This window comes from Heptranchias perlo, chromosome 8 (assembly GCF_035084215.1).
Source record: "Heptranchias perlo isolate sHepPer1 chromosome 8, sHepPer1.hap1, whole genome shotgun sequence".
In the NCBI taxonomy this organism is placed as follows: Eukaryota; Metazoa; Chordata; class Chondrichthyes; order Hexanchiformes; family Hexanchidae; genus Heptranchias; species Heptranchias perlo.
Window position 1 is genome coordinate 76,814,047 of NC_090332.1, and position 25,918 is coordinate 76,839,964.

Consider the following 25,918-nt stretch of genomic DNA (forward strand, 5'->3'; position numbering starts at 1 on the left):
TTCCTTCATTGTCGCTGGGTCAAAATCCTGGAACTCGCTACCTAACAGCACTGTGGGAGAACCTTCACCACACGGACTGCAACGGTTCAAGAAGGCGGCTCACCACCACCTTCTCAAGGACAATTAGGGATGGGCAATAAATGAACGAATAAAAAAAAGGTACCAGACCAAAAGGTACCAGAGGGTATGTGCCCCTGTGGGACTGTACCTCACCTTGAGTCAACAACTTGAGTCAACAACTTCAGAAGGAGAGGAGAGAAAATTGGAGGAGAAAAAAAGATTAAAAAGGACATGATGCTTTGTTGTTTTTTTTAAGACTGACATAAGGCAGAATTAGTCACATTTTTAAAGGGAGATAGAGCTACATTTACCCAGGGAGTTAGATATACATTTACTCACGAGGACAGAGATACATTTACCCCTGGAGATAGAGATACATTTGCCCATGGAGACAGTGATACATTTACCCAGGGAGATAGAGATACATCTACCCAGGGAGTTGGAGGTTCATTTACCCAGGGAGACAGAGATACATTTACTCTAGGAGATATTGATACTTTTACCAAGGGTGATAGAGGTATTTTTACCCATGGAGATAGTTTTACATTTACCCAGGCAAGGAGGCTCCCCAATTCCATTACAAGCTGGAAGGAAAACATTAAAAAGGGCTTACCTCTTCTTCTAGAGGTTCGTTCTCAGTGTCCCGTGCATTTGGATAGTGCTTCAGAAACTGAGCTACGTAGGTCATGATTGATTTCTCATCTGGTTTGTCAACATCCACATCTGTAGAGAAAGCATCATTCTGTTTTATTGGTGAACTGTGTCCTGATTGAGTGTAGAATGTCGGTGAAGTTATTGCAAGTAAAAGAAAATAAACAACACATTCCTAGTCTATTTGTTGGTGCAGTTGTACTTTGTGGCATCTGATGATACAGAGGAGCTGATTCCCCTCAACAACAACAACTTGCATTGATATTGCACCTTAAACGTAGTAAAACTTCCTAAGGCGCTTCAAAGGAGCGATTATCAAACAAAATTTGACACCGAGCCACGTAAAGGGTCTTAAAGGAGAAGAGAGAGGCGAAGAGGTGGAGAGGTTTATGGAGACTATTCCAGAGCTTAAGGTCTAGGCAGCTGAAGGCACGGCCAGCAATGGTGGGGCACTAGAAATCGGGGATGCATAAGAGGCCAGAATTGGAGGAGCGCAGAGATCTCGGAGGTTGTAGGGTTAGAGGAGATTACAGAGATAGGGAGGGGCAAGGCCATGGAAAGATTTGAAAACAATGATGAGAATTTTAAAACTGAGGCATTGCCAGACCAAAAGCCAATGTAGGTCAGAGAACACAGGGGTGACGGGTAAATGACCCATGTCTACCAGCTGCTGGTCCTTTAGGGAGAGGAGTAGCTGCAGAGGTCTTGACACTGATCCCTTGGCACCTGCTGGGCCAGGGCCAGGAAGCTCCTGCCTGAAACATGCAGGAACACCTAAACAGTGTGCAGATGACGCGGGAGTGACACCAGAAGGCCTCCTCTTGTCATTTCCCATAGAATTGTGCCGGGTGGGCGCATTGAAAGGATGTCACCCAGTTAGAGTCGCAGGGCTACCCCTCCAGTCTGGAACAATGGTAAAGGGGACGGCCGGCAACTCCCTCCGAAATCGGCATTGCTCGGTGCAGGATTGAGGACATTGGGGCTGCCACTCCTGCCAGCTGCCCTGAATTTCACTGGGAATGTACACTGCAACAGTCCTTTAACAACCTATCTCCCCCCCACCCCCCACCCCCCACCCCCCCTCTCCCGATTTGGTGCGAGCACCGATTCCTGGCACATGTCCAACAAATTCTAATTAGCCGAACCCGCAAGAACTGTCCGGGGTCCAGCTGAGGTTGAGTAGGGCGGGTGTGGAAAAACATTTCGCCCATGGGGGCAAGGGCAGGGGGGAGAATCAACCCCAGTGAGTCTGTCAACGTGAATATGTAGAATAGTTTATAGACTTCAGGATCCAAGGTGGGTGTACATACAGATGTACATGGTAGAACAGCCATCGTAAGCTTTTAAAATATATATCCACATATTAGTACTGATTCTGCAATGGCTATACAAGGCTAGGCCTGGAGCAGTGGAGACTTCATCTCATTAAGCATTCATGGGAAGAGATTGAGAAATATAGTAGGTATGTAGTAAATCAGTCGAGTGACTGTAGGAAGGTAATCTGGTATGAATAGGCTTGTATTACGAGTGTACTGGGAAGAGATAAGAGGAAGGCCATAACTGATCCACAGTTTCTCATTAGTGCGTTCAATGAATAAGAATCTGAGGTTATTACGCAGACTCGTTGAAGGGAGATTAATTAGACATAGTTAGAATGTGTTGACATAATGGCATTACGTTAGGAGGATGTAATAAAACATATAAAAGGTACAGACACTGGAGCTCCTTGGGGACTTTTAATTTAGTCTTGCTGAGGCTAGTCTAAGCAATTAAAGATGATACACTTGCGATCTCCTGAAGGAGTCCTTGGTATGTGAGCATTTGGTGCCTATATCTCATAAGCACTGCATGTAAGCTGTGGTGTTTTATTATCTCACTGACTTGATTGAATAAAGAGTATTATCTAGAGTTTCAATGTATCCTAGTCCTCAAACTTGTATTAGAGATAAAGGATGTCTCGCAATATCCTATAATACCTCCACATTAGGGCAGTAGGGATATATGACAATATCCTATAATACCTCCACATTAGGGCAATAGGGATATATGACAATATCCTATAATACCTCCATTTAAGGGCACTAGAGATACAACAATATCCTACAATACCTCCGCAAAAGGGTAATAGAGATACATGGCAATATCCTATATAAACCCAGCAGGGGGCATGGGGTGAGGGATCATTGTCAAGTGGGTGTGTTGCTGGGCACAAGACATGGTGGCCTTCTGTTTCCCGAACTGGCATCAGGCTGTTACTCCCTCCGGAAGGGTTCATCGTGGAGTTGATGAGGGGGGAGTCTTGTATAAACCTCCAGAAAGGAGGTCCAGATTGATGTGTACTTTCCGACCTCCAGGTCATACCTTACATGCTCTGGTTGGTATGTCTCCCACCAGTAACTGGCCCAGATGTAGTGGGCACAAGTGGCATCTTCCTATTACCGAGAGCTGTGCTAACGAGAACATGGTTCTGATACCAGAACTGAGAGGTTCTAACTATCAGGAAAGAATGAACTGGCTGGGGCTCTTTTCTTTAGAAAAGAGAAGACTGAGAGGTGACCTGATAGAGGTCTTTAAAATTATGAAGGGGTTTGATAGGGTAGACGTAGAGAAGATATTTACACTTGTGGGGGAGTCCAAAACTAAAGGTCATAAATATAAGGTAGTCACTAATAAATCCAACAGGGAATTCAGGAGAAACTTCTTTACCCAATGAGTGGTGAGAATGTGGAACTCGCTACCACATGGAGTGGCTAAGGCGAATGCCTTTTAGGGGAAGCTAGATAAGCACATGAAGGAGAAAGGAATAGAAGGATAAAGTGATAGGGTGAGATGAAGTAAGGTGGGAGGAGGCTCGTGTGGAGCATAAAAACTGGCATAGACCTGATGGGCCGAGTGGCCTGTTTCTGTGCTGTAAATTCTATGTAATTCTATGTAGAACTTGTCAACACAAATTCCTGCAGGACTCCTGATGGCTTTGAATTTGTAGGTGAGCCATACACATCAGAGAAGTCCCAGGTTCAAAGTGAGAGCTCAAACCCCCTTCACCCAGGATCCTTACAGCTGTGAGGAACAAGAGATGTTTATCTGCTACCTTTAGCTGTGATGGATTCCATTGGTTGATACGGGTTGCTGGATGAAGTGCATGAAGTTGAGGGAATGTCTCTTTTACGCACTTTAAGAAAGGACTTGCCTTTCACGTTCTCAAGACATCCCAAATCACTTCACAGCCAATTAATTACTTTTTCAAGTATTGGCGTCAGCCAATTTGCGCACAGCAAGATCCCATCAACAGCAACTGAGATGAATAACCATCTCATTTTTTTGGTGGTGCTGGTTGATGGAGGATTGTTGGCCAGGATATTGAGACCCCTGCTCTTCTTTGAATAGTGTCATGTGATCTTTTACGTCCACCTGAGAGGGCAGACGGGGCCTCGGTTTAGGATCTCATCTGAAAGATGGTCCTTCTGACAGTGCAGTGCTCCCTCAGTACTGTGCTGATCATGTGCTCCTCTCCTTGAATAAAAAGAAGGGTCCTGTAATTCTGCAGGGGTACCCCCTCCCGCCGTTTTCCGGCTCCAACTCCGACTGGAGACCGGAGGAAGCCCCCGAGAATGACGCTGGACTCCCACTGGAGGTACAGCGAGAGATAGAGGGAATCCCCATGGAATGTCAGGGCCATCCTATACCAATAACACAATCAAAATCACATTAATATGACTTGAAAAATAACCAATGGCCAGTGTCAGATACCTTCAGGATCCAGGAGCCTTGGAATTCCGAGTTGAGTTTCAGCGATGGTGAAAGCGCTCTCCAGGTTTTCTCTGTTTGACCGGCTCCTGACCTTTTCCAAGTCTGTCAGGTCTGGACGGATGGCGTGAATAACCGAATGAAAGGCAAATCCATTCTTCCAGCTCTGCCCAAAATCCTTCACTTCGATGCCTGCACGCCTTCAGGAGAGACAGCGCGTGCTGGTGAGAGGTCGTAACTGCAGCCGTGTTATATTAAACCAGAGACAGAACCTCGCAGGGGGAAGGGGGCAAGGGGTGGGGGCAGGGGGCAGGGGGCAACCTCCACGAGTCGCGGTCCGCAACAAAGTCCGCCTCGCTGCAGATTTACAGGGGCCGGAATTCCAGCCCGGATCAAGGGAAGAGAGGGGGTCGGCCAGCCGGAATTTGCAGCAGAGTCTAATGCTACCCTGGTTCCTCCCCATATTTTCCATGCAGCCATTTTCTAAAGGTGGGGGAGGGACCACAGGCTGATCTTCCGCCCGCCGTCCCCATGTCAAGGGGGCATGGCTTGGGGGAGTTCATGGGCCACCCCTGGAATTACAGAGGGGACTAAATACCTTTTATGAAGGATCAGAACGACTCCCATCAGAGCCTGAGGCTCCTTTCTTTTCCTTCAGACCCGGGAAGGGTCTTGGGGAACCTCAGGGGAAGCAGCCTCAGGCCTCTCCGCCCTTCATGGGCCGATCAGGGTGGGTGCCACCGATGAGCCTTCGCAGGCTCCAGCAGCCCACCCCGACTGGCCCCTACCCCCTCGCAATCTGGGACGGTCAGCGCCTTCAGGCGTGGTCGCAATTGAGCCCCACTCCGCCTCACATCCGCCATTGGAGCAGGACGCACAGCTTTAAAGGATGCGTCTCTCATTCCCCGACTCCGGCTCCGTACTCTTCTCTCTCCAACCTAAGATTGAATCCCAAAGACAAGGCACCGTGCCCGCAACAGGATCACCCTGTGCAGCTCCTGCCCTTTGACTGGGAGCTAGATCAGTGCCATTCTACGTTGAATTTAAGTACTCGACTTTAATATTTGTAAACAATTTTACAACACCAAGTTATAGTCCAGCAATTTTATTTTAAATTCACAAGCTTTCGGAGACTTCCTCCTTCCTCAGGTAAATGTTTTCTGAGGAAGGAGGAAGTCTCCGAAAGCTTGTGAATTTAAAATAAAATTGCTGGACTATAACTTGGTGTTGTAAAATTGTTTACAATTGTCAACCCCAGTCCATCACCGGCATCTCCACATCACGACTTTAATATGTTAGCAATCAGGAAGAACCACTTTAACATCACATTACCTGCATGGAGCTAAGTTACACCCACAGCCATGGGAAAAACAAAACAGATGGGAGCAATTTCTTAACAAGCGCTTGCAACCTGACACTAAAAAAGCAAATGACTGCATCCACACACGAGTGAGCACATTAAAGTTATGGCTCGGGCTTCCCCCTCCCCCACTTGGCGTTCACAGCAGATCGAGTCCCCTGTGATCTGGAGTCCGCACTCATATCATGTATGGGACAGCATGCGCATTAATTGCAGTATGTCGTGCACTAGAGATGACGTGGGATTCCCACCACCTCCTCCTGTCTCTCCCAAAAGTCGGAAAAATACCATACTGACAGGTTAAAAGCTTACGGGCTAAATCGACTTGGTCAGACTTATTTAGTGGTTAAGTAATACGATGAAGACAAAAGTCACAGTAAAAAGACAATCAAATTAGAATCAGTCCGTAAGGGGTTAGAATACCCTTTTAGAACTCATTTCTCACAGAATCGGGCAAGTGACGTGACTTTTAAATGAAATGGTCATGTTTGTCTCACAAATGTAAAGTTGTACGTACACGATGTGTTCGACCATGGCCAGAACTAAAGGCCATGGGGGAATGCGCAGTACTTATCCAGTCCAAAAAATCAGGACTGTCAATCATCCATGATTAAAGACACAATGGTACCCAACTGCTACATGGAACGCTGATGAGTAGCTGCTCACATATTGTCTCCTTTCCAAGAACCTCTGACTGCCTTGATCACGTACAATTTAACGAACAACTAGAAAAAGATATTCCAATTTCCAAATCAATCAACTTGGTCTCATCCTGTAGACAAGTCACACCTGACTTTTAGCTTGTATTTTAGTTAGGAAAGGGTGACTTCTATCTTAATTCTAGTTGGACAGAAATCTCCCCTTTGTTTTTTTGGTCGCAGCTATGAACAAGAGTTATTGGGGAGAGATAGCAAAGGGTTTACAATTGCTATTCCCACATGCTGATTGTGACTTTGCTACTTTCTGGATGGGGAGGGAGGTAGAGACAGACAAAGCACTTCCCACGGAAAGGAAAGGAGGGAAAACTGGAAGAAAAGTCACCACCCCCCCACACCCACCCCACCACCCCACTCCATTCCATTCCGTGTACCTTCTCACTGAGCGCTACTGAGAGAAGCCGGGAAGTAAATCAGACAGACAATGTTGCATGGCCCAGGGATAGAGAGACATACACACAAAAACATCGATACAAAATGGTGCAAAACAAATGATAACTCAATACACGTCTGGTGCTCATTTACTGAAGTAGAAGGTTTGAAGTGGAACTCACTTTCCCGAAGTGTACTGCACCCATTTCAGGAGAGCCTTCTTAGCATTTCCCTTAAATTTAGTGACGACCTTTCTCTTGGACGGGGGGCTCCCAGACTCGGAGTTGGCCACACTGTCCACGGAGGAGGTGCTGCTGGACAGCGACGAAAGCAGCGTCAGATTACTGGTCAGCTCTTCAATCTATGCGTTAGAAGACAAACCAATGAAAATGGCAGCCCTAGCGGAAGACACAATCTGCTGCACAATTGTAAATGAGATGGTATAAAAAAAACTGGTGTAGAGGGTAACCTGGAAGTACAAAATGATGGTCCATATCAAGCCAAGCACAATAGATGGTCTTCCATCAACGATATCGGTGGAATTGATGTTGACCAGTTTAATCTGTAAGAAAAACACAGCTTATTTGCAAGATCACTTTACATCTCTCACAAATCCCCAAATTTTACCCAACTTTATGATACAATAATCTCAGAACTTTAGTCATTTCAAACTCTTATCCACACTTGCGAACTCTTGGCATTAGTTTCTTCATATACTAGTGAACTATATTGAAATAGCCCTGCTTCCCAGGGCCATCATGGCAAATTGGCTGCCGTGTTTCCTACATTACAACAGTGACTACACTTCAAAAGTACTTCATGGGCTGTAACGTGCTTTGGGACTCCTGAGGTCATAGAAGGTGTTATATAAATGCAAGTTCTATAACTGCAAGCTCTTTCTTTCTATTTACCCAATAAACTAAAGTTATTTTTAAAACACATTTCTTCCAACATCCCATCTTCCCAACAGAATCCAGCCTTCCAAACCCTACTTCCAATCAACAGATTAAAAATGTGGAAAATTGCCGACACAAAACAAATCCCGTGCGCTGTGTCCTAGAATGTTTTATGACGTCTGTCATAAAGGTATTATAGGAATGAGGAAGGGTTCAGTGAGTAGGAGGCCTGGATCTGCTAATGGAAACTGTTGGCAAGACTCCTACATGAGCGGAGAGATGTTGAAGGAAGTTATATCTGTAATAGCACTCAGCAATACAGCAACCTGCATTTATACAGCGCTTTCAACATAGAAAAACATCCCAAGGCACTTTACAGAGGCATAATCAAATAAAGGACCCTGAGCCAAAGGAGGAGATACTAGCAGGAGTGGCCAAAAGCTTAGTCAAAGAGGTGAGTTTTAAGGAGGGTCTTAAAAGAGGAGAGGGAGGGGGAGAGGTGCAGGGATTTAGGGAGGGAATTCCAGAGTGTGAGGTATGGGTGATGAAGAATTCCTGCTGAATTATAGAATCATAAAATCTCACAGCACAGAAGGAGGCTATTTGGCCCATTGTGCCCATGCCGGCTCTTCGAAAGACCTGTCCAATTTAGTCCCACTCCCGTTTTTCTGCATTACCCTGCAAATTAGTCCTCTTCAAGTACATGTCCAATTGCCTTTTGAAAGTTCCTATAGAATCTGCTTCCACCACCCTTTCAGGGAGTGCTTTCCAGATCTTAACAACCCTCTGTGTGAAAAAATTTCTCCTCATTTCCCCTCAAGTTCTTTGCCAATTATTTTAAATCTATGACCTTTGGTTACCGACCCACTTGCCAGAGGAAACAGTTACTCCCTACTTACTCTATCAAAACCTCTCATAATTTTGAATACCTCTATTAGGTCTCCCTTTAACCTTCCCTGCTCTAAGGAAAACAATCCCAGCTTCTCCAATCTCTCTATATAACTGAAGTCCCTCATCCCTGGTATTATCCTGGTAAAGTTCCTCTCTACCCTCTGCAAGGACCTGACATCCTTCCTAAAGTTTGGTGTCCAGAATTGTACACAATACTCCAGCTGAGACCTAACCAGTGATTTGTAAATGTTTAGCATGACTTCCTTGTTTTTGGATTCAATGCCCCTTATTTACAAAGCCAATTCCATACACTTTCTTAACCGCCTTATCAACTTGCCCTGCCACTGTCAAAGATTTGTGAATAAGCACCCCCAGGTCCCTCTGCTCTTGCACCCCCCTCAAAATAGTACGATTTAGATTATACTGCCTCTCTGTGTTGTTCCTCCCAAAGTGCATCACTTCACACTTATCCGCATTAAATTGCATCGGCCATGTGTCTGCCCATTTCGCCAGTCTATGTCCTCTTGAAGTTTGACCACTATCCTCCTCACTGTTTCCTATGTTGCCAAGTTTTGTATCATTCACAAACTTCAAAACTGTTCTCCCGATACCCAAGTCAAGCTCATCTATATATAATAAGAAAAGCAATGGTCCTAATACCAACCCCTGGGTGGACATAATTAAAAAGAATGAAACAACTAGCATTTATATAGCACCTTTCATGACTTGAGAACTTCCCAAAGCACTTTACAGCCAATAAAGTTGTTTCTGGAGTGTAGTCACTGTTGTAATGTAGGAAAGTGTGGCGTAATACATTTGGGAGGAAAAACAAGAGCTGGGAGTAAACACTCAATGAAAAGACAGTGAAGGATGTGGGTGAATAGAGAGACCTAGGGATTCAAATCTTTATTATATATATGTATAAGATAAGAACTATACTTTCAGCGTAAGAATCTATATTTGCACTGGGAATAACACTGCACATGGGAAACTCCTTTAGACAAATAGCAGGGAAAGAAATGAATTTGTCTCGATGTTGTTCCATAGATGGAGAGCAGAAACAGCAAAAAACAAAATAACAGAAGCACAACAAAGTTCTAAGATGAGATTGATTGACAGTTGATGTTGAAATCACTGACCGGCGATCCTCTGTATACAGACTGGTATGTGGCAGCATGAGAAAGGAATTAAAGAGAATTTGTATTTGGTTAGTGACAGTGCTCTACTCTCTCTTCATGCAATACAAAGCACAAACTGTCAGCTGCGCCATCCAAATCTGTCCTAATTATTTACACATTCTACATCTTAAATGTAATTTCACAATCGGATTAGTGAGCTCCACTGCAATTCTATCAGTTTGCAACACAAGCCTTTCACTTTACAAGAGCCAGCGCACTATGTTTTTAGTTTATAGCTTTCTGTCAGCGATACCAGCTCACAAACACTTCACCGCTTCTTATGACATTCCTCCATCTGTGATTCAAACTCAAGCCTTAACCTGTTTGCTTTAAATGCATCAACCTGCAGGAAGCCAACGGCAGAATATAGGAACAGGAGTAGGCCATTCAACACCTCGAGCCTGCTCCTCCATTCAATTAGATCATGGCTGATCTGTACCTCAACTCCATTTATCTTAGCTCCATATCCCTTGATACCCTTACCTAACAAAAATCTATCGATCTGAGTCTTGAAAGCTCCAATTGACCCCCAGCATCCACAGCCTCTTGGGGGAGCAAGTTCCCTCTTTCCCAGCCTTGGAAAAGGTGTCCTTTCAGTACAAGTGTGAATTTTTCATTTACCACATCAGCCATCCCCTATGCCCCTGGATTCATGTTCATTCATACCATAGTACAACAATTGCATGCAATGTCTGATTATAATAATGACCAGAAACCATCTTACATAGAGAAACCTTTTTAAATTTTCATGGTCAAATATGTAATCTTAAATTAAAACAGAAATGCTGGAAACACTCAGTAGGTTAGGAAGCATCTGTGGAGAGAGAAACAGAGTTAACGTTTCGGGTCGATGATCAGCATCTTCCGTTTTTATTTCAGATTTCCAGCATCCGCAGCATTTTGCTTTTGATATCATCTTAAATTCCTTGACCTAATTTTAACAAGTAATTAGTAAGACCCCTATTTATTTCTGAACAGGAACAGAGAGCTACCTTTGACATTCTTTTGTTATTTTCTATAGTCTATATTTGTTGATTTTGCACATTTTATTCTATGCAGTGAGCACCAATAATGTTACCAAGGAAACTGCTTTCAAGGTCACATCATGCCTGACAGTGTAAGGCAGCAAATCTTCACCGGTGGAGATACAAACACCCAAATCCCTAACTATTTCTGGCGTGGGAAACTAGGTGAGCGTGAGTGGAATTTGGGGCAAATCCTGGGTACATCGGGGATCGAGCCCCTTCTCGCCCCGATACAGAATCCAAAAGGGTGGAGAGAGCACTCCTTCCACCTGGTCTCTCTCTGAAACAGACGTATAACAGGTGTGAGTGGGGCCCACGGTATTGTTTCCTTCGGGATTCAATCACAGCGACTGGCGTTAGGAAATCAGAAACTGCACCAAGGATGAGTTCAGAATAAAACAGAATTCATTCTTCGGCCAATTTGGCCAGACCAGCTCAACCACTCCCTCCACAGAGCAGCAAGGCACTGCCCGAAATTCCAGACCCCCCCACCCCCACATAAATGACATGGGCGGCCAGCCTATTATGCTCATGACCCCATCCCTGGGATTTGGGACAGATTCAACACCGGGGCAGATTGGTGGGCAGAGGTACCACCCTGTCACACAGCAGCCCTCCAGAAAGTTATAGCCAATGGTCATTAAAACAGGACGGTGCCAGAGATGGGAAACTATAGTTATGAGGAGAGACTTGAGATACTGGGACTATTTCCACTGGAGCAGAGAATGGTAAGAGGTTTTAATAGAGATTTTTAAAATCACAAAGGGTTTTGACAGAGTGAATAGGGAAAGACTATTTCCTCTGCTTGGGGGAGTCAGTGATAACGAGTCATCAATTTAAAATTATCACTGACAGTGAGGAGAGAGGGTAGAAGAAATTTCTTTACACAGAGGGTTGTAGGGGCAAGGAATGCTTTGCCACAAAGAGTGGTTGAGGCAGAGACCATTGCATCTTTTTAAGGGAAGAGTAGATAAACATTTGAAGCAGAGCAGGATACAGGACTACGGTGGGAGAGCAGGGCAGTGGGTTCAGACACAGTGGGCCTGAATGGCCTCTTCCTGTGATATACATTTGGATGATTCAAAGGTTGAAACCAGAGTACTCAGTCATTTCAACCACGTGCAATAATCCACTCTCTCGTACTAATGGACTCATCTACCTGCTCCTCAATTCCCCCAGTGATGTCAGAGGTTCCGTGAGTTCAATGATGAAACCAAAATATTCAAAACAATCAGAGAAGTATCAAGGGAGCTGATGCTAATCATGGTTCAAAGGCTGAGCTTTGGTTATGATATTGCCTCTGAAAGGGGCTATCATTCTTCACATGCAAACTTGGTCAGCGAGTATCAAGTCACTGTACTGTAGGGGGATAGGGGCATCAACAGCCAAGCATGACCCTGCCCTCACTCAATGTACACACACTCCAGCAATGGTAAATGAACAGCAAACAGCAGCTACACTCCTGCCTGATTTGTCTGCACCACAGACACTGAGGCTAATTGTAGCACCAAAACCAACAGCAGCGCAGACTGGGAATTGAACCCATGACCTTCTGATCTCTATGGCTTATTAGAAGACCAGGCAGATAGTTTTATCCAATTAACCATTGAGAAAAGCCAGCAGATCATCATTTCGATCCACACACCTGTACAGTGCCATCTCTACACAAGTGGAAGACCGGAGGTATCACGATCAGTGAGAAGTATCTGTATTGACGTATCACTGACTATCAAAGAGCTTCAAGTAAAGAATCTCACAATGTTTGACACGTCAGCAAACACACTCATTTCCACTAAAATCTCAACCAGTCCAATTAACTACATTTTGAGGCATACTTTCAGTTTGGATGAGAGCTTGCTTAGTCCCGACTGGATGTACTCATGATCTCTGAAACAATATCCCAAAGAGAAGGATTTCACACAGAGACACAACACTCCAGAAGGACACAGAGCCGATATTCACACTTACCCGTCTGCCTTCGAGAAATTTTAAAGCCGTTCCAATGTTGCTCACCCAGTGGATACGCTTTAACTTACGGCCCTGTTCACCAGGCTGCAAAAATGGGACACATATTAACTGTAAATACATTTACCCCCAAAACTGTTGTATCAAAGTATTAAAGTTGCAAGCTGTGCATTTAAAAATCTTAATAAATATGTTCAAAGAGGCTCCAGCCTTTCTCTTCACCTCTGCAAACTCCAGGGTAGTGAAGCTCTTCAGGAAGGAGTGGCTCTCACCAATTCTCCCCAATTTCCACCCCCTCCCCCTCCCCTCATTACACAGCAGAAAGTCTAACCACTTCCCCTTATCATCCAATGGCATTACCATCGCCGAATCCCCCACCATCAACATCCTGGTCACCACTGACCAGAAACTCAACTGGACCAGCTACTAGAGCAGGTCAGAGACTGAGTATTCTGCGCCGAGTAGCTCACCTCCTGACTCCCCAAAGCCTCTCCACCACCTACAAGACACAAGTCTGTGATGGAATACTCTCTACTTGTTTGGGTGAGTGCAGCACCAACAACACTCGAGAAGCTCAACACTATCCAAGGCAAAGCAGTCCACTTGATTGACAGCCCATTCACCAGCTTAAACATCCACTCCCTCCACCACTGGCGTACTGTGGCTGCAGTGTGTACTAGCTACAGGATACACTGCAGCAACTTGTTAAGGCTTCTTCGAAGCACCTCCCAAACCCGCGACCTCTACCACCTAGAAGGACAAGGGCAGCAGGTGCATGGGAACACCATCATCTCCAAGTCGCCCTCCAAGTAATCCACCACCCTGACTTGGACATATATCAGCTGTTCCTTCATCCTGGAAATCCCTACCTAGCAGCACTGTGGGAGCACCTTCATCACACGGGCTGCAGAGGTTCAAGGAGAAGACCTTCTCATGGGGCAATTAGGGTTAGGCAATAAATGCCGGCCTTGCCAGCAATGCCCACATCCCAAGAATGAATTTTTTAAGAAGTCGGACAGCAGTGCGGTATGAGGCTGTGACTCAATCATCAGATGCCGATGAGATCAAAGGGTTACTGTAGCGATTACGCAATCCCAGTGGGAACTGGGCTCATAGGTAGCACAGGTCAGCGATAGGCCTGTAGCCCTGATTCTACAGCTCACACTCCCTCCGATCGTGGATTTGGCCCTCATAAGTTAGAAGAGCCATCAGCAGCCAGGACTGTGAGGATGTAACGCATCCTTTCTCCCACCCTCTCACCACCCATCCCAAGGGCGTCAGCTCCTTACTGAGGTCCAGTTTCACGGGAACCAGCCACCTCCTGGTACCTCACCCGAGTGGCTATTGTCCATGTGTGAGCTTTGGCAATGAGTGTCCAGTAACTGTTTGACCATGGAGTGCACTGCAGCCATGCCCGATCGCATCGTCATCTTAACATCCACACAAACACTTCCAAAGGTAATTACTGGAAGCCAATCAGTAGTAGGAACTTTGGTACAATTTTAAAGGAGGTGCAGGAACAGAGAGACCTGGGGGTCTACGTACACAAATCTTTGAAGGTGGCAGGACAAGTTGATAAAGCTGTTAAAAAAATCATATGGGATCCTGGGCTTTATTAATAGAGGCATAGAGTACAAAGGCAAGGAAGTTATGCTAAACCTTTATGAAACACTGGTTAGGCCCCAGCTGGAGTATTGTGTCCAATTCTGGGCACCACACTTTAGAAAGGATGTCAAGGCCTTAGAGACGGTGCAGAAGAGATTTACTAGATTTAAGGTGAGAGGGGAGAGATACAAAAGGGTCCAGAGGGGCAATTTTTTCACTCAAAGGGTGGTGAGTGTCTGGAACGAGCTGCCAGAGGCAGTAGTAGAGGCGGGTACAATTTTGTCTTTTAAAAAGCATTTGGACAGTTACATGGGTAAGATGGGTATAGAGGGATATGGGCCAAGTGCAGGCAATTGGGACTAGCTTAGTGGTATAAACTGGGCGACTTGGACATGTTGGGCCGAAGGGCCTGTTTCCATGTTGTAAACTTCTATGATTCTATGATTCTATGATTCTAGAATGGTACCAGGGATGAGGGACTTCAGTTATGTAGAGAGACTGGAGAAGCTGGGGTTGTTCTCCTTAGAACAGAGAAGGTTAAAGGGAGATTTGACAGAGGTATTCAAAGTCACAAAGAGTTTTGATAGAGTAAATAAGGAGAAACTATTTCCAGTGGCAGAAGGTTTGGTAACCAGAGGACACAGGTTTAAGGTGATCGTCGAAAGAACCAGACGCGACATGAGGAAACATTTTTTTACGCAGCGAGTTGTTATGATCTGGAATGCACTACCTGAAAGGGCGGTGGAAGCAGATTCAATAATAACTTTCAAAAGGGAATTGGATAAATACTTGAAGGGAAAAATTTACAAGGCGATGGGGAAAGAGCAGGTGAGTGGGACTAATTGAATAGCTCTACCAAAGAGGTGGCACAGGCACAATGGGCCGAATGGCCCCCTTCCGTGCTGTGAGATTCTATGATTCTAATTTTTCCTTCCTAACCCAGGGCCGCTGAGATCAACTGTAACATTCATACCACAGTCCCATTTTAGATCAACTGTAACATTCGTAACACAGTCCCAGTTTAGATCAACTGTAACATTCGTACCACAGTCCCAGTTTAGATCAACTGTAACATTCATAACACAGTCCCGGCTTAGATCAATTGTAACATTCGTACCACAGTCCCAACTTAGATCAGTTGTTTTAGCATCGAACCTAGTCTGCATTGTTTAACTGCTCACTGACCCATGGGGAGAGGGGAGACCACCAGTCTGATTTCTGTGCTGACTTCAGTTAATAAACTCACCAATTTCTGTCCAGATAGAACCTCCAACAGAGCAAGTAGCATCACTCCATCCTTGATATCTTCAAATAGCTCATTAACTACAATCGGGGGATTGCGCTGAAACACAAGAGAGAGAAACATTTAATCTCTGTCCGATTGGGATTGCTTAATTTCCAAACCTTGCAACAGTTCAAGATCATCTTTGCAAATAGGCATGGCGTTGCTGGAATAAAGATCACAATTTACAAAATACTCCTGGAATGTAATTTTAAACAAGAAATTGCAGTGCGGCGTTTTAATGTTCAGAGTCAGACACTTTCAAGATACCTTTTCTTGTGCCTAGAGCAAAGGAAAGTCAACCCCAAAGTTTCTATAAACCAAACATGGCCTTGTGATGAAGTAATCTGCGAGATAGTATGTCCGAGGTGAACAACAAACTCGACTTGCTGCTGATTTCTAGACTCCTTGTCAAATAAATGACAGAGAAATAACATTCTGACAGATTGCATCTCTCAAGCTATAAACTACTACATCAGGTATAATCAGAAGTGAAACTAAACAGAGATAGGATTGCCAACTCTGGTAATACATATTCCTGGAGGTGTCACCACATGACCTGTCTCTAACCGCCCTGCCCCCATAATCCTGCCATTTATTCGCCCAACATATCCATACTCACGGTGCACCGTCTTCCCACACCAATTGGAAAGCGAATATCCAATATTTTTCTGACTAGTAAACAAAAGTGATCAAAAAAAAATTTTTTAAACATCATTTTTTAGTGCCCCTCTGACTTTTCTCCTGTGTTGCTGGCAGCAGTATCCTGGAGATTAGTCTTTAATTCCTGGGGACTCCAGGGCAATCCTGGAGAGTTGGCAACTCTGAATAGGGAATGAGCAAACACAGCAGGTTTTACTAGATTGCTACACCCAGCATCTCTTTCAAAACAATAAAAGTCCAGCTACCTTTTGGTAGAGAACCTTAAACAACTTGTGTCCTTGATGAAATGTTCTAACGTGAGAGAGACAACCTCATGGAATCTACCATTAACAACCACCCGAGTGACAATATGGCGACAAAGGCCAACTAGTTTATAAGAAAAGCATGCCACACTTATTCCCTGCTCTACCTATGGAGCTGCCATTCAAGAATAGGAACAGGAGCAGGCCATGCAGCCCCTCAAGCCTATGCACCATTGAGTTAGATCATGGCTGAGCTGTCTTTCAACTCCTTTTACAGGCCTTTGCACCATATCCTTTGATACAATTTCAATTGACCCAGCACCTCCAACAGTGCAGCACTCCCTCAGTACTGCACTGGAGTGTCAGCCTGGATTATGTGCTCAAGTCTCTGGAGTGGGAAAACCCACGACCTTCTGACTGAGAGGCGAGAGTGCTACCAACTGAGCGTAAGAATGGTTCCGTCCACAGGAACCATGCAGTTCTGGTCTCAGGATAATCAATAAGAGATGGGTACTTCTCCTCAGGCCAGTCTCGATCTACAAGACTTCAACAGCACCTCCCTCCCCTGCGACCAGTATCACTGAGAAGGACAAGAGCAGCAATGTTGTGGGAACACCATCACTTTCCAAGTTCCCCTCCAAGCCAGATGCCATCCTGACTTGGGACATATATCACCATTCCTTCATCATTGCTGGATCAAAATCCTACCTCTCACCTTTGTGTGATCACCGTCACCACCTCAAGGAGAAGGGAACTAGGAGGGGGTGATAATAATATGACACATCCCGTGAGTAAATAAGAAAACTATAAAAGACCCTGTTACAAAAGGATAAGTACAGGTAACTCCAACACACATTACAGATGGATCTTACCCAGGCTGTACTTGTGTTCAGTTCATTGTATCAAAGAACATAACACATTGCAATCGGAGGACTGCAGAAGCACTATTTTATCACTAAACCGAAGCTAACTTCCCCTTCAAGTATTTATCCAATTCCCTTTTGAAAGTTACTATTGAATCTGCTTCCACCACTGTGTAATGTAAAATATGCCTCAACTGCACTTTGACTATAAAAACACAAGAACACGTCTTGGGGTTTATTTTTTTGCATTACTCTAGAAATAGCGCTGATCGTTCTAAATGGCAGTCGGTGCCTGGTGAGAGGAAGACATTTATTGAATTGGTTGAAATCCAGTGAAACGTTTCGAAGTTATTGAAGTGACACTTCCTTGTTTACACACGTGGCAGATGCTTCCGTTTAGATGGTGAACAATGCAATGTCGCTTAGCGCAGTTTCACCCCCATGAGGGGAGTCAGGTGTTACTTGTTTCCTAAAGGGCCCGTACTTTTTGAATAAGGAAAAAGCACTCACATGGTCTGAGTAAGGAAACCCTTACGATGTTGCAGCGACGAGCCAGCTGCCACAGATGGCACCCTGAACATGGTGGCCTTGTCTCCCCAACAGAGGGGGGTGGGAAACTCATTAAAAGTGATCGCTCTTTAGTGACACCGTGTGCTGCATCGTTTCCCCCGGTTACGCCATAATGCCGCTACAGCAACCGCTGTGAAAAGCCACAGTCCCAAGAAGGTTCAAGCTCCGCACAAGACTTCACTAATGCCCTAAACACTGCTGCTATTAGGTCTGACGCCTAATAATTTCAGCCACTGCTGTATGAGCATTTTGTTAGAATCTTTCGCATCATATAGAATCACAGAATCTTACAGCACAGAAGGAGGCCATTCAGCCCATCGTGCCTGTGCCGGCTCTTTGAAGGAGCTATCCAATTAGTCCCACTCACCTGCTCTTTCCCCATGACCCTGCAATTTTATCCCCCACAAGTATTTATCCAATTCCCTTTTGAAAATTACTATGGAATCTGCTTCCACCGCCCTTTCAGGCAGTGCCTTCTAGATCATAACAACTCGCTGCGTAAAAAAAAATTCTCCTCATCTACCCTCAGGTTCTTTTTCCGATTACCTTAATTCTTTGCCCTCTGGTTACTGACCCTTCTGCCAGTGGAAACAGTTTCTCCCAATCTACTCTATCAAAACCCTTCATAATTTTGAACACCTCTATTAAATCTCCCGTGACTGACAATTTAATCTCGAAATCTTCAGACCACTTCTCCCGTGGAATCACAATGTGCTTGATGACTGGTGACACAGTCAGGTTCAAGGCAGGCCGTGAAGGTTTGAGTAATACTTCCTCCAGCTTTTGCAGGCAGCCAGACTACCTCCTGCGCATCAATCTGCGTGAATCTGCAATCCCTCTACCCTGCGGCCTCTTTGATAAAGTGCAGCACGGGGTGTCGGGTGAGAGAGCTGACTGCCCTCTTGTGCCCTATGTATCGTGCAGCCGATGCTCCTGTAAACGACCCCCCTCCCCGCCAACCCCCCCTCCACCGTTCCAGGAAAACTTTAGAGAGTTCCTTCAACAGTTTGCAAGACGTGGAACTCCATCCGCCTTTTACAAGACAAATGATGGGCAGGGAGCGGAGCTGGAGGGAGGATCTACACTCCGGTTAGTGGCCAGGACCCCTGAGGAGCTTCAAGTTATTTCTTTGAAAGAAACTGTAACGATCAGGCCCATAGGACAGCCCCCCACCCCCCCAGCCGGGCAAATGCCAGAGATGTGCCAGAGGTATCCACTGCGCTCACCTGCCCTCCTCCTGCCAATCCGCTGACTCCGCAGACTTTAGCGGGGTCAGCGCCGGAGGGCGTGATCCCGGTGCAATCGCCAGGTGTGCGCCCCGAGAGATTTCGGGGGCTACGTGAGGATGTTGAGGTAATTCTTTGTCTTGCACTGCGGGAAGCTGGCTCGGAGTAGCGGTGGCTGCTTTCAACTCGCTGGAGGAAACCAACACTTTGAGGAATTCCAAGAGCTCGGAGAGGCCCACTGGTCTGTGTTCAAACCGATCAGTGGGCCTCACGGGGAGGCGCCCTCTGGCCTGTTGTCACTCGTGCCAATGGCAGTTCAGTTCTACCACGCAGCCCTGAACATGGAACAGGAGGCAATGTCTTAGGAAGGAATGAACCCAACACATGGCACCTGACACTGACAGAGGTCCATCAGGGTCCATTGCAGCTATACCCTGGGGAGCTTGCCTGCTGGCCGTACAGACATGAGGTACCAACTGGTCTTTTTCATATGTTTGTGAGGGAGTGGTATTTCTTAAAAAGAGCTGGTGCAAAAAAAGTTCTGTTAGAAAAGTTTCTACAGTTCAAAGTTCTGGTGCCCACTGTTCATATTGTAATGAGTGAATTGGAAAGAACCAATCAGGACAATTGTTAACAAATCAAATAGTTGGTGACCATCTCCCAGGTGGGGCTGATAATACAGACCCCCGCCCTCCCCTCGTGCAGTGCAGCGCTGTACAGGCACAATAATGAGGTCAGCTCATTTGTATAATTTACTCATGCTCCAGACACATCGGCCCCAATATTACAGGGAGGCGGGATGGCAGCTGGGGGGGAGCGACTGGGCGCGTGGGTAACCCGCCCGGTAAAATCTGTCCATTCCCCACATGATCACAGGTAAATTGAAGCCACTTAACATGGCTTCCGGGTGTCGGAAACCTGCGCACCCGCATCACAGGCTGTCAGCTGGAGGAGCCCTATTTAAAGGGGTATTCCTCGAATGACTGATCCTGCAGCAAACAACAACACAGGACCACGGAGCAGTCCAGGGGAAAGGCTGCCCCCAGGTCTAATGATGCCTCACTCCAGGTGCTACTGGATGGGGTGAGGAGGAAGAGGGAGATCTTCTACCCGGTGGACGGGAGGAAGTGGCCTGCCTCTGCCACCAAGAAGGCCTGGCTCGAGGTGGCAGAGGAGGTAAGCAGCACCAGCAACATATCCCGCACCTGGATACAGTGCAGGAAGCGCTCCAATGACCTAACTAGGTCAGCCAAAGTGAGTACACTTACTCATTCTCCTACACTCCGTCTTCCACATCACCGCCCCCACCTCACAACTCCTTCGGCACTGCCAACACTACTCATTGACATCACTCCTCACACCCACTCAAACCTCATCCTCAACTTACCTGCACTTACTCACCTACCCAGTACTCATCCCACCACTACCACTCAACCCAATCCTCATACAATATCATGGCTCTGTCTCATACTCACCCTCTGATGCATCTCTTTCACGGTCAGCCTCACCCAAACCATTGCATTCAGCTGTTGGCCACGTCACCATCCCTCACTCACACCCCTCTACTTTCTCCCCTTATAGGAGAAGAGAGCCCAGAATGCATGGGAGAGGGCGAAGACCGGAGGGGGGCGGCAACATCAGGTCGTTCTCACGGACGCGGAGCAGGAGGCTCTTGAATTGAGCAACACCCTCGAGTGCCTGTCTGTGGGGGATGCCGAGACTGCCACCCGACAAACGGCTGGTGATGGAACTTTAACATTCAGCACTCACAATAGCAAATGATGTTAACATGCCTTGCCATCTTCAGCACCTCAACATCTGTCATCATGCTTAATATTGCCTTCTGTTCTCTTACAGGGCCTTCAGCGACTGCTGTGACGGCGGAGGGCGATTCCTCAGAGGACCTGCCGGCCTCCAAGGGGCACCGTCACATCTGAGCGAGCCATCCACCAGTGCAGATACACACACATCGGTGGATCCCCGTGCTCAGTTAGCTGGGGTTGCACATGGTGAGTCACCACACACATGTGAGCACGAGCAGACACTGGTTGCAGGGCCAGCTGTGGCGAGTCCGCCTCGGTGGCAGCATTCTTCTCCAGGCTCTGCTCAGCTGGACACAGATGCTGAACCCTGGGGGCCATCCTTTAAAAGGAGAATGATCGAGGGGCAGCAGCACATTTGCGAGGTGCTGGTACAGGTGCCACGCGCACTCTCCACAATCGCGCAGAGGATGGAGGAGTCCAACTCCTGCATGAGTGGAATGGTGGCACAGGTACAGGAGGGGATCTCTGAGATACTGTCACAGGGACGTGAGGGCATCTCTGAGATTGTGTCGCGGGTAAGTGTGGGAATGTCTGCGATGGAGGGAAGGCTAGCCTCCATCGAGCTTCAAGCACGGATCAACAATGAGTCCATTGAGGCTCTGACAACGGCCCTTCGGATTCAGGGTGAGCAACTTTCTGCCGCCTTAAACAGGCAGGCAGATCCACTAGCACTGGCCTTACGAGGCTTCACACATGTCCTCCAAACTGTCGTTCAGCAGGGTGGTAGGAGTGATGTGGGCCTGGCCCAGGAAAGGGATGATGGTGAAAGGGGACATGGATGTGGGGACGCCACTCAAAGCGCTCCCACGTCTCACCCGTTGCCCCCCTCTCAACCAGTACCCGCGATGCTGCCTCCTCTCCAATCGGTCACGGCATGAACAAGAGCAACCCGCCACTACCTCTGCTGCAGCCACAGAGGAAGCACCACGTAGGAGTAGTAGGAAGCGTAAGGCAAAGATTTCATGAACACAAAGGGGATGCACAAGGGTGTTTGACGCTTTGTCATGTTTTTTATTTATATTTCATTTTTGTTCAACTCACATTAAATATTATATTGTCACCACTACTGCCACGCCTTGGCCATTCTTGACTGGCTAGTGTAATAAGTCCCTTTTATGAGGTTCTCCATGAACACCCACACTTGATGCCACCCATTAGGTCACCCTACAGTGGGTGTATGTATAGTTGCACGACTATTTTGTGCAGGTGCCTGTGGCGCAGCACTGTGTGTGGAGCTCCACGTGGCAGCGGTGGACGGCATGCCTGGCGAGGCTGGTGATGTTGCTCGTCCTCGGGTGAAGTGATGAATGCAGCCATGGTGCCCCCCATCCTGACGGTGTGGGTTTGAGGGGGTGCGCAAAGTAGGTAAATGTGTTTGCACAGCAGAGTTTAGGGTATAAATTAATAATTTTGAGTGGAAAGACAAAGGTGTTTCAGCCAAAACTTTGTCTGAAGTGACAGAGTGCCCTGCTGCAATAAATGAGGTAATCCCCCCAACTGTCAAAAAATCCTTTGCATCTCCCACTGGCTGCTGACTGAAACACGTCTGCTCCAACAGGGAGTGTTTCCACAGCACGGGGTTTCCCACAGCATGAGGATCCTTCAAAATTACACTCCTGCCAAAATCTCCAGTCGATGAGGTCTGTCAAGTACCTCAACTAGCTATACAAGTATCTAAATCATCATCCCGCCGGCTTTAATTGCCGGCGGGAGTCCCGCATGCGGGAGCTGTGTGCGCACCTGAACGCATCATTGGGGAACCCGGAAGTGAGCGGGTTGGAGCCAGGCTCCGAACCCGCTCCGGGATTCCGGCATTTTAGGAGCCCCCCCGCCCCCAACACACCCGCTCGGCCATCCGAAAATCGGCCCCATAGAATTACACAGAATGTACAGCATAGAAACAGGCCATTTGGCCCAACAGGTCCATGCCGGTGTTTATGCTCTACATGAGCCTCCTCCCACTTTACTTCATCTAACCCCATCAATATGTCCTTCTATTCCTTTCTCCCTCATGTATTTATCTATCTTCCCCTTAAATGCATCTTTGCCAGTCGCCTCAACTACTCCTTGTGGTAGCCAGTTCCACATTCTAACCAATCTCTGGGTAAAGAAGTTTCTCCTGAATTCCCCATTGGATTTATTAGTGACTACCTTATATTTATGGCCCCTAGTTCAGGTCTCCCCCGCAAATGGGAATATTTTCTCTACGTTTATCCTATCAAACCCTTTCATTATCTTAAAGACCTCTATCAGGCCACCCCTCAGCCTTCTCTTTTCTAGAGAAAAGAGCCCTAGCCTGTTCAATCTTTCCTGATAGGTATATCCTCTCAGTTCTGGTACCATCCTAGTAAATCTTTTTTGCACTTTCTCCAGTGCCTCTATATCCTTTTTATAATATGGTGACCAGAACTGTGCATGGTACTCCAAGTGTGGTCTAACCAAGGTTCTATAGAAGTTTAACGTAACTTCTCTGCTTTTCTCACGATGTGCATTTTTGGGTCCCAGCAGCTGTTCAAGGGCTGCTGGTTGCTGTTTATGTGCTGGGTTTGTAGAAAGGGAGAGGCACGGTGTACGGGGCAGAGGAAATATGCAAGGGGGGGGGCACCAGAGCCGTGAGTCAAAGGGTAAGGGTACAATTTTTTTTAAATGTCGAGGTTGCCTCTCCTTCAGCGTCCTTCCCAAAACGGGCAAGGTGTTGCTGGGGCACTGTTTGGTTTTAAATCGTAAGGTGCAACTTAAACAAATCTGAAGAGGCAATCTTCTAATTTGCTCAGCAACAGGAAATGATCTATCTACATCTATAATATATTTTTAAAATCTTGACTATGTGCACTTCCTGTCTACAAAACCTTACTTCCTGTCATCATGTATGGATCACATTTTTGTGTCAACTTTTCCCTATTATAAATTCCTACATCCACATTTATAATGTAAACTACCTATGTAAACATCACGCTGTAATTATGCCATCCTACCAATGGTGGCCCTAGAGTACTTCAGTTTTGTGTCTTCCAGCTCCTCAGCCTGTACTGGAGAGAAACTCCTACACTTCAAACAGCTATACTCCTCTGATTCCCAAACTCCCCTAAGTTTTGCTGTTTAACTACTAATAACTTGCTGAAGACTATACTTGTTCTTGACTACTCAGGAGATCAACTAATATATTAAAAAATCTTACATCCAGTGGCCATCCATCCTTACTTTGGACATCAACATCTGAAAAGTATTTTAGGACAAAAGAAGAAGAAAGCCAGTCATTTCTTGCTGTTTTTTTTCTGATAACTTCGGCACTCACCAAAGGGGCATGGAACAGGGAGTCACATTCAGCTGGCAGCAATTAATCTCTAATTGGCCCCAGGAGCTGCCTATTGGGAATCACTTCCTCACAGTGAGAGCCTGAAGCAGGGTCAGGCCAGGTTAAACACGGCTCCATCTTCGCAGCTAGACATCACAGCTCCCCTCTCTCCACCCAACAAGTGGAGAAACGCCACGGGAGATCAGTTAGTCATGATGTAATCTGCTAAGAGCCACATGGAATCTCGCTAGAAGTTGCAATTAACCAGCTCTCTAAGCATTGCTCACATCACACAGGAAACTTAACGACAGCATGAACAATGGAACTGTCGAGGCGCACTGAATCACAGGGATTGAGTAACAGATAAAAGGATAACGTTTCAGCACCAGCCTGTGACGCTGGCAGTAAACCTGCTTCCACTGTCAGACTGTTGCAGGGTTACAAACACCAGTCGACTGATCAGCCTCTAAGAAACACCAGCAGTTCAAGCATCTGATCAAGATCACAGTGAAATGTGGCCATTTTGTTCAAAGTGACTGAGCAAACCATTCACAAACAGCAATGTATGAACTGCTCACCCACCATACTGTTAGGCTCGATTACCACTCAGCTCTCCGAATAATGAATTTATGAGCAATAAGAAAGAACGAATGAACAAACTCCCATTTCTATAGTACCATTTCACGACCTCAGGACTTTCCAAAGTGCTTTACAGCCAATTAAGCACTTTTATTGAAGTAATGTAGGAAACATGGCAGCCAATTTGCCACAGCAAGATCCCACAAACAACAATGAGATAATGACCAGATAATCTGTTTTAGTGATGTTGGTTGAGGGATAAATATTGGCCAGGGCACTGGGAGAACTGCCCTGCTCTTCTTCGAATAGTGTCATGGGATCTTTTACGTCCACCTGAGGGGGAAGACGGGGCCTCGGTTTAACGTCTCATCTGAAAGACAGAACCTCTGACAGTACAGCACTCCCTCAGTACTGCACTGGAGTGTCAGCCTGGATTATGTGCTCAAGGGACTTGAATCCACAACCTTCTGACTCGGCTGGGAGAGTGCTTTGACTGAGCCACGGCTGACAATCAACCATGATCGCACGATCTTTTAGGAGATTTCCTGAGCATAATTTGCTGAGCATAATTTCACATGCCTGAGGGACAGCTGATGCTGACAGTAAATGCAGCTTAAATCTATTTATTTTACTGCAAAAGGATCTATTTGTCTTTAATCTCTCCTGTTGCAAAGCATTAAAGTGGTTTGTTTAACACCGTATAAACAATCCTTGTGTAAAACTGTTCCCTGGGTCTTGTGCATATTACAATTCTTTTTTATTGGTTTCAGACCGGGTGATTGTAATAACATACAAACTAAATTGGGGTATCGCTGTAAAAAGATAGAACCATTCGGCCCATTGCGCGGTGCTATCTCTTTAACTGGAGCTATCCACTGTAATTCCATTTCCCTGCCCTTCTGATCCACC

At 46.2% G+C, this 25,918-nt stretch overlaps 1 protein-coding gene across 6 annotated transcripts in view; it reads right to left on the minus strand.

Annotated features, from left to right (window-relative positions):
• Positions 1-25,918, minus strand: part of syne1b (spectrin repeat containing, nuclear envelope 1b) — a 478,102-nt gene that overhangs the window by 394,596 nt on the left and 57,588 nt on the right. For all 6 annotated transcript variants that reach the window (XM_067989374.1, XM_067989378.1, XM_067989371.1 and 3 more), the window contains exons 3-8: positions 15,713-15,808; positions 12,865-12,948; positions 7,376-7,468; positions 7,089-7,267; positions 4,462-4,658; positions 674-783 (exon numbers count right to left, since the gene is read on the minus strand). In XM_067989374.1, the coding sequence (XP_067845475.1) occupies positions 674-783; positions 4,462-4,658; positions 7,089-7,267; positions 7,376-7,468; positions 12,865-12,948; positions 15,713-15,808 (759 nt within the window). The remainder of the gene's footprint in view (positions 1-673; positions 784-4,461; positions 4,659-7,088; positions 7,268-7,375; positions 7,469-12,864; positions 12,949-15,712; positions 15,809-25,918) is intronic.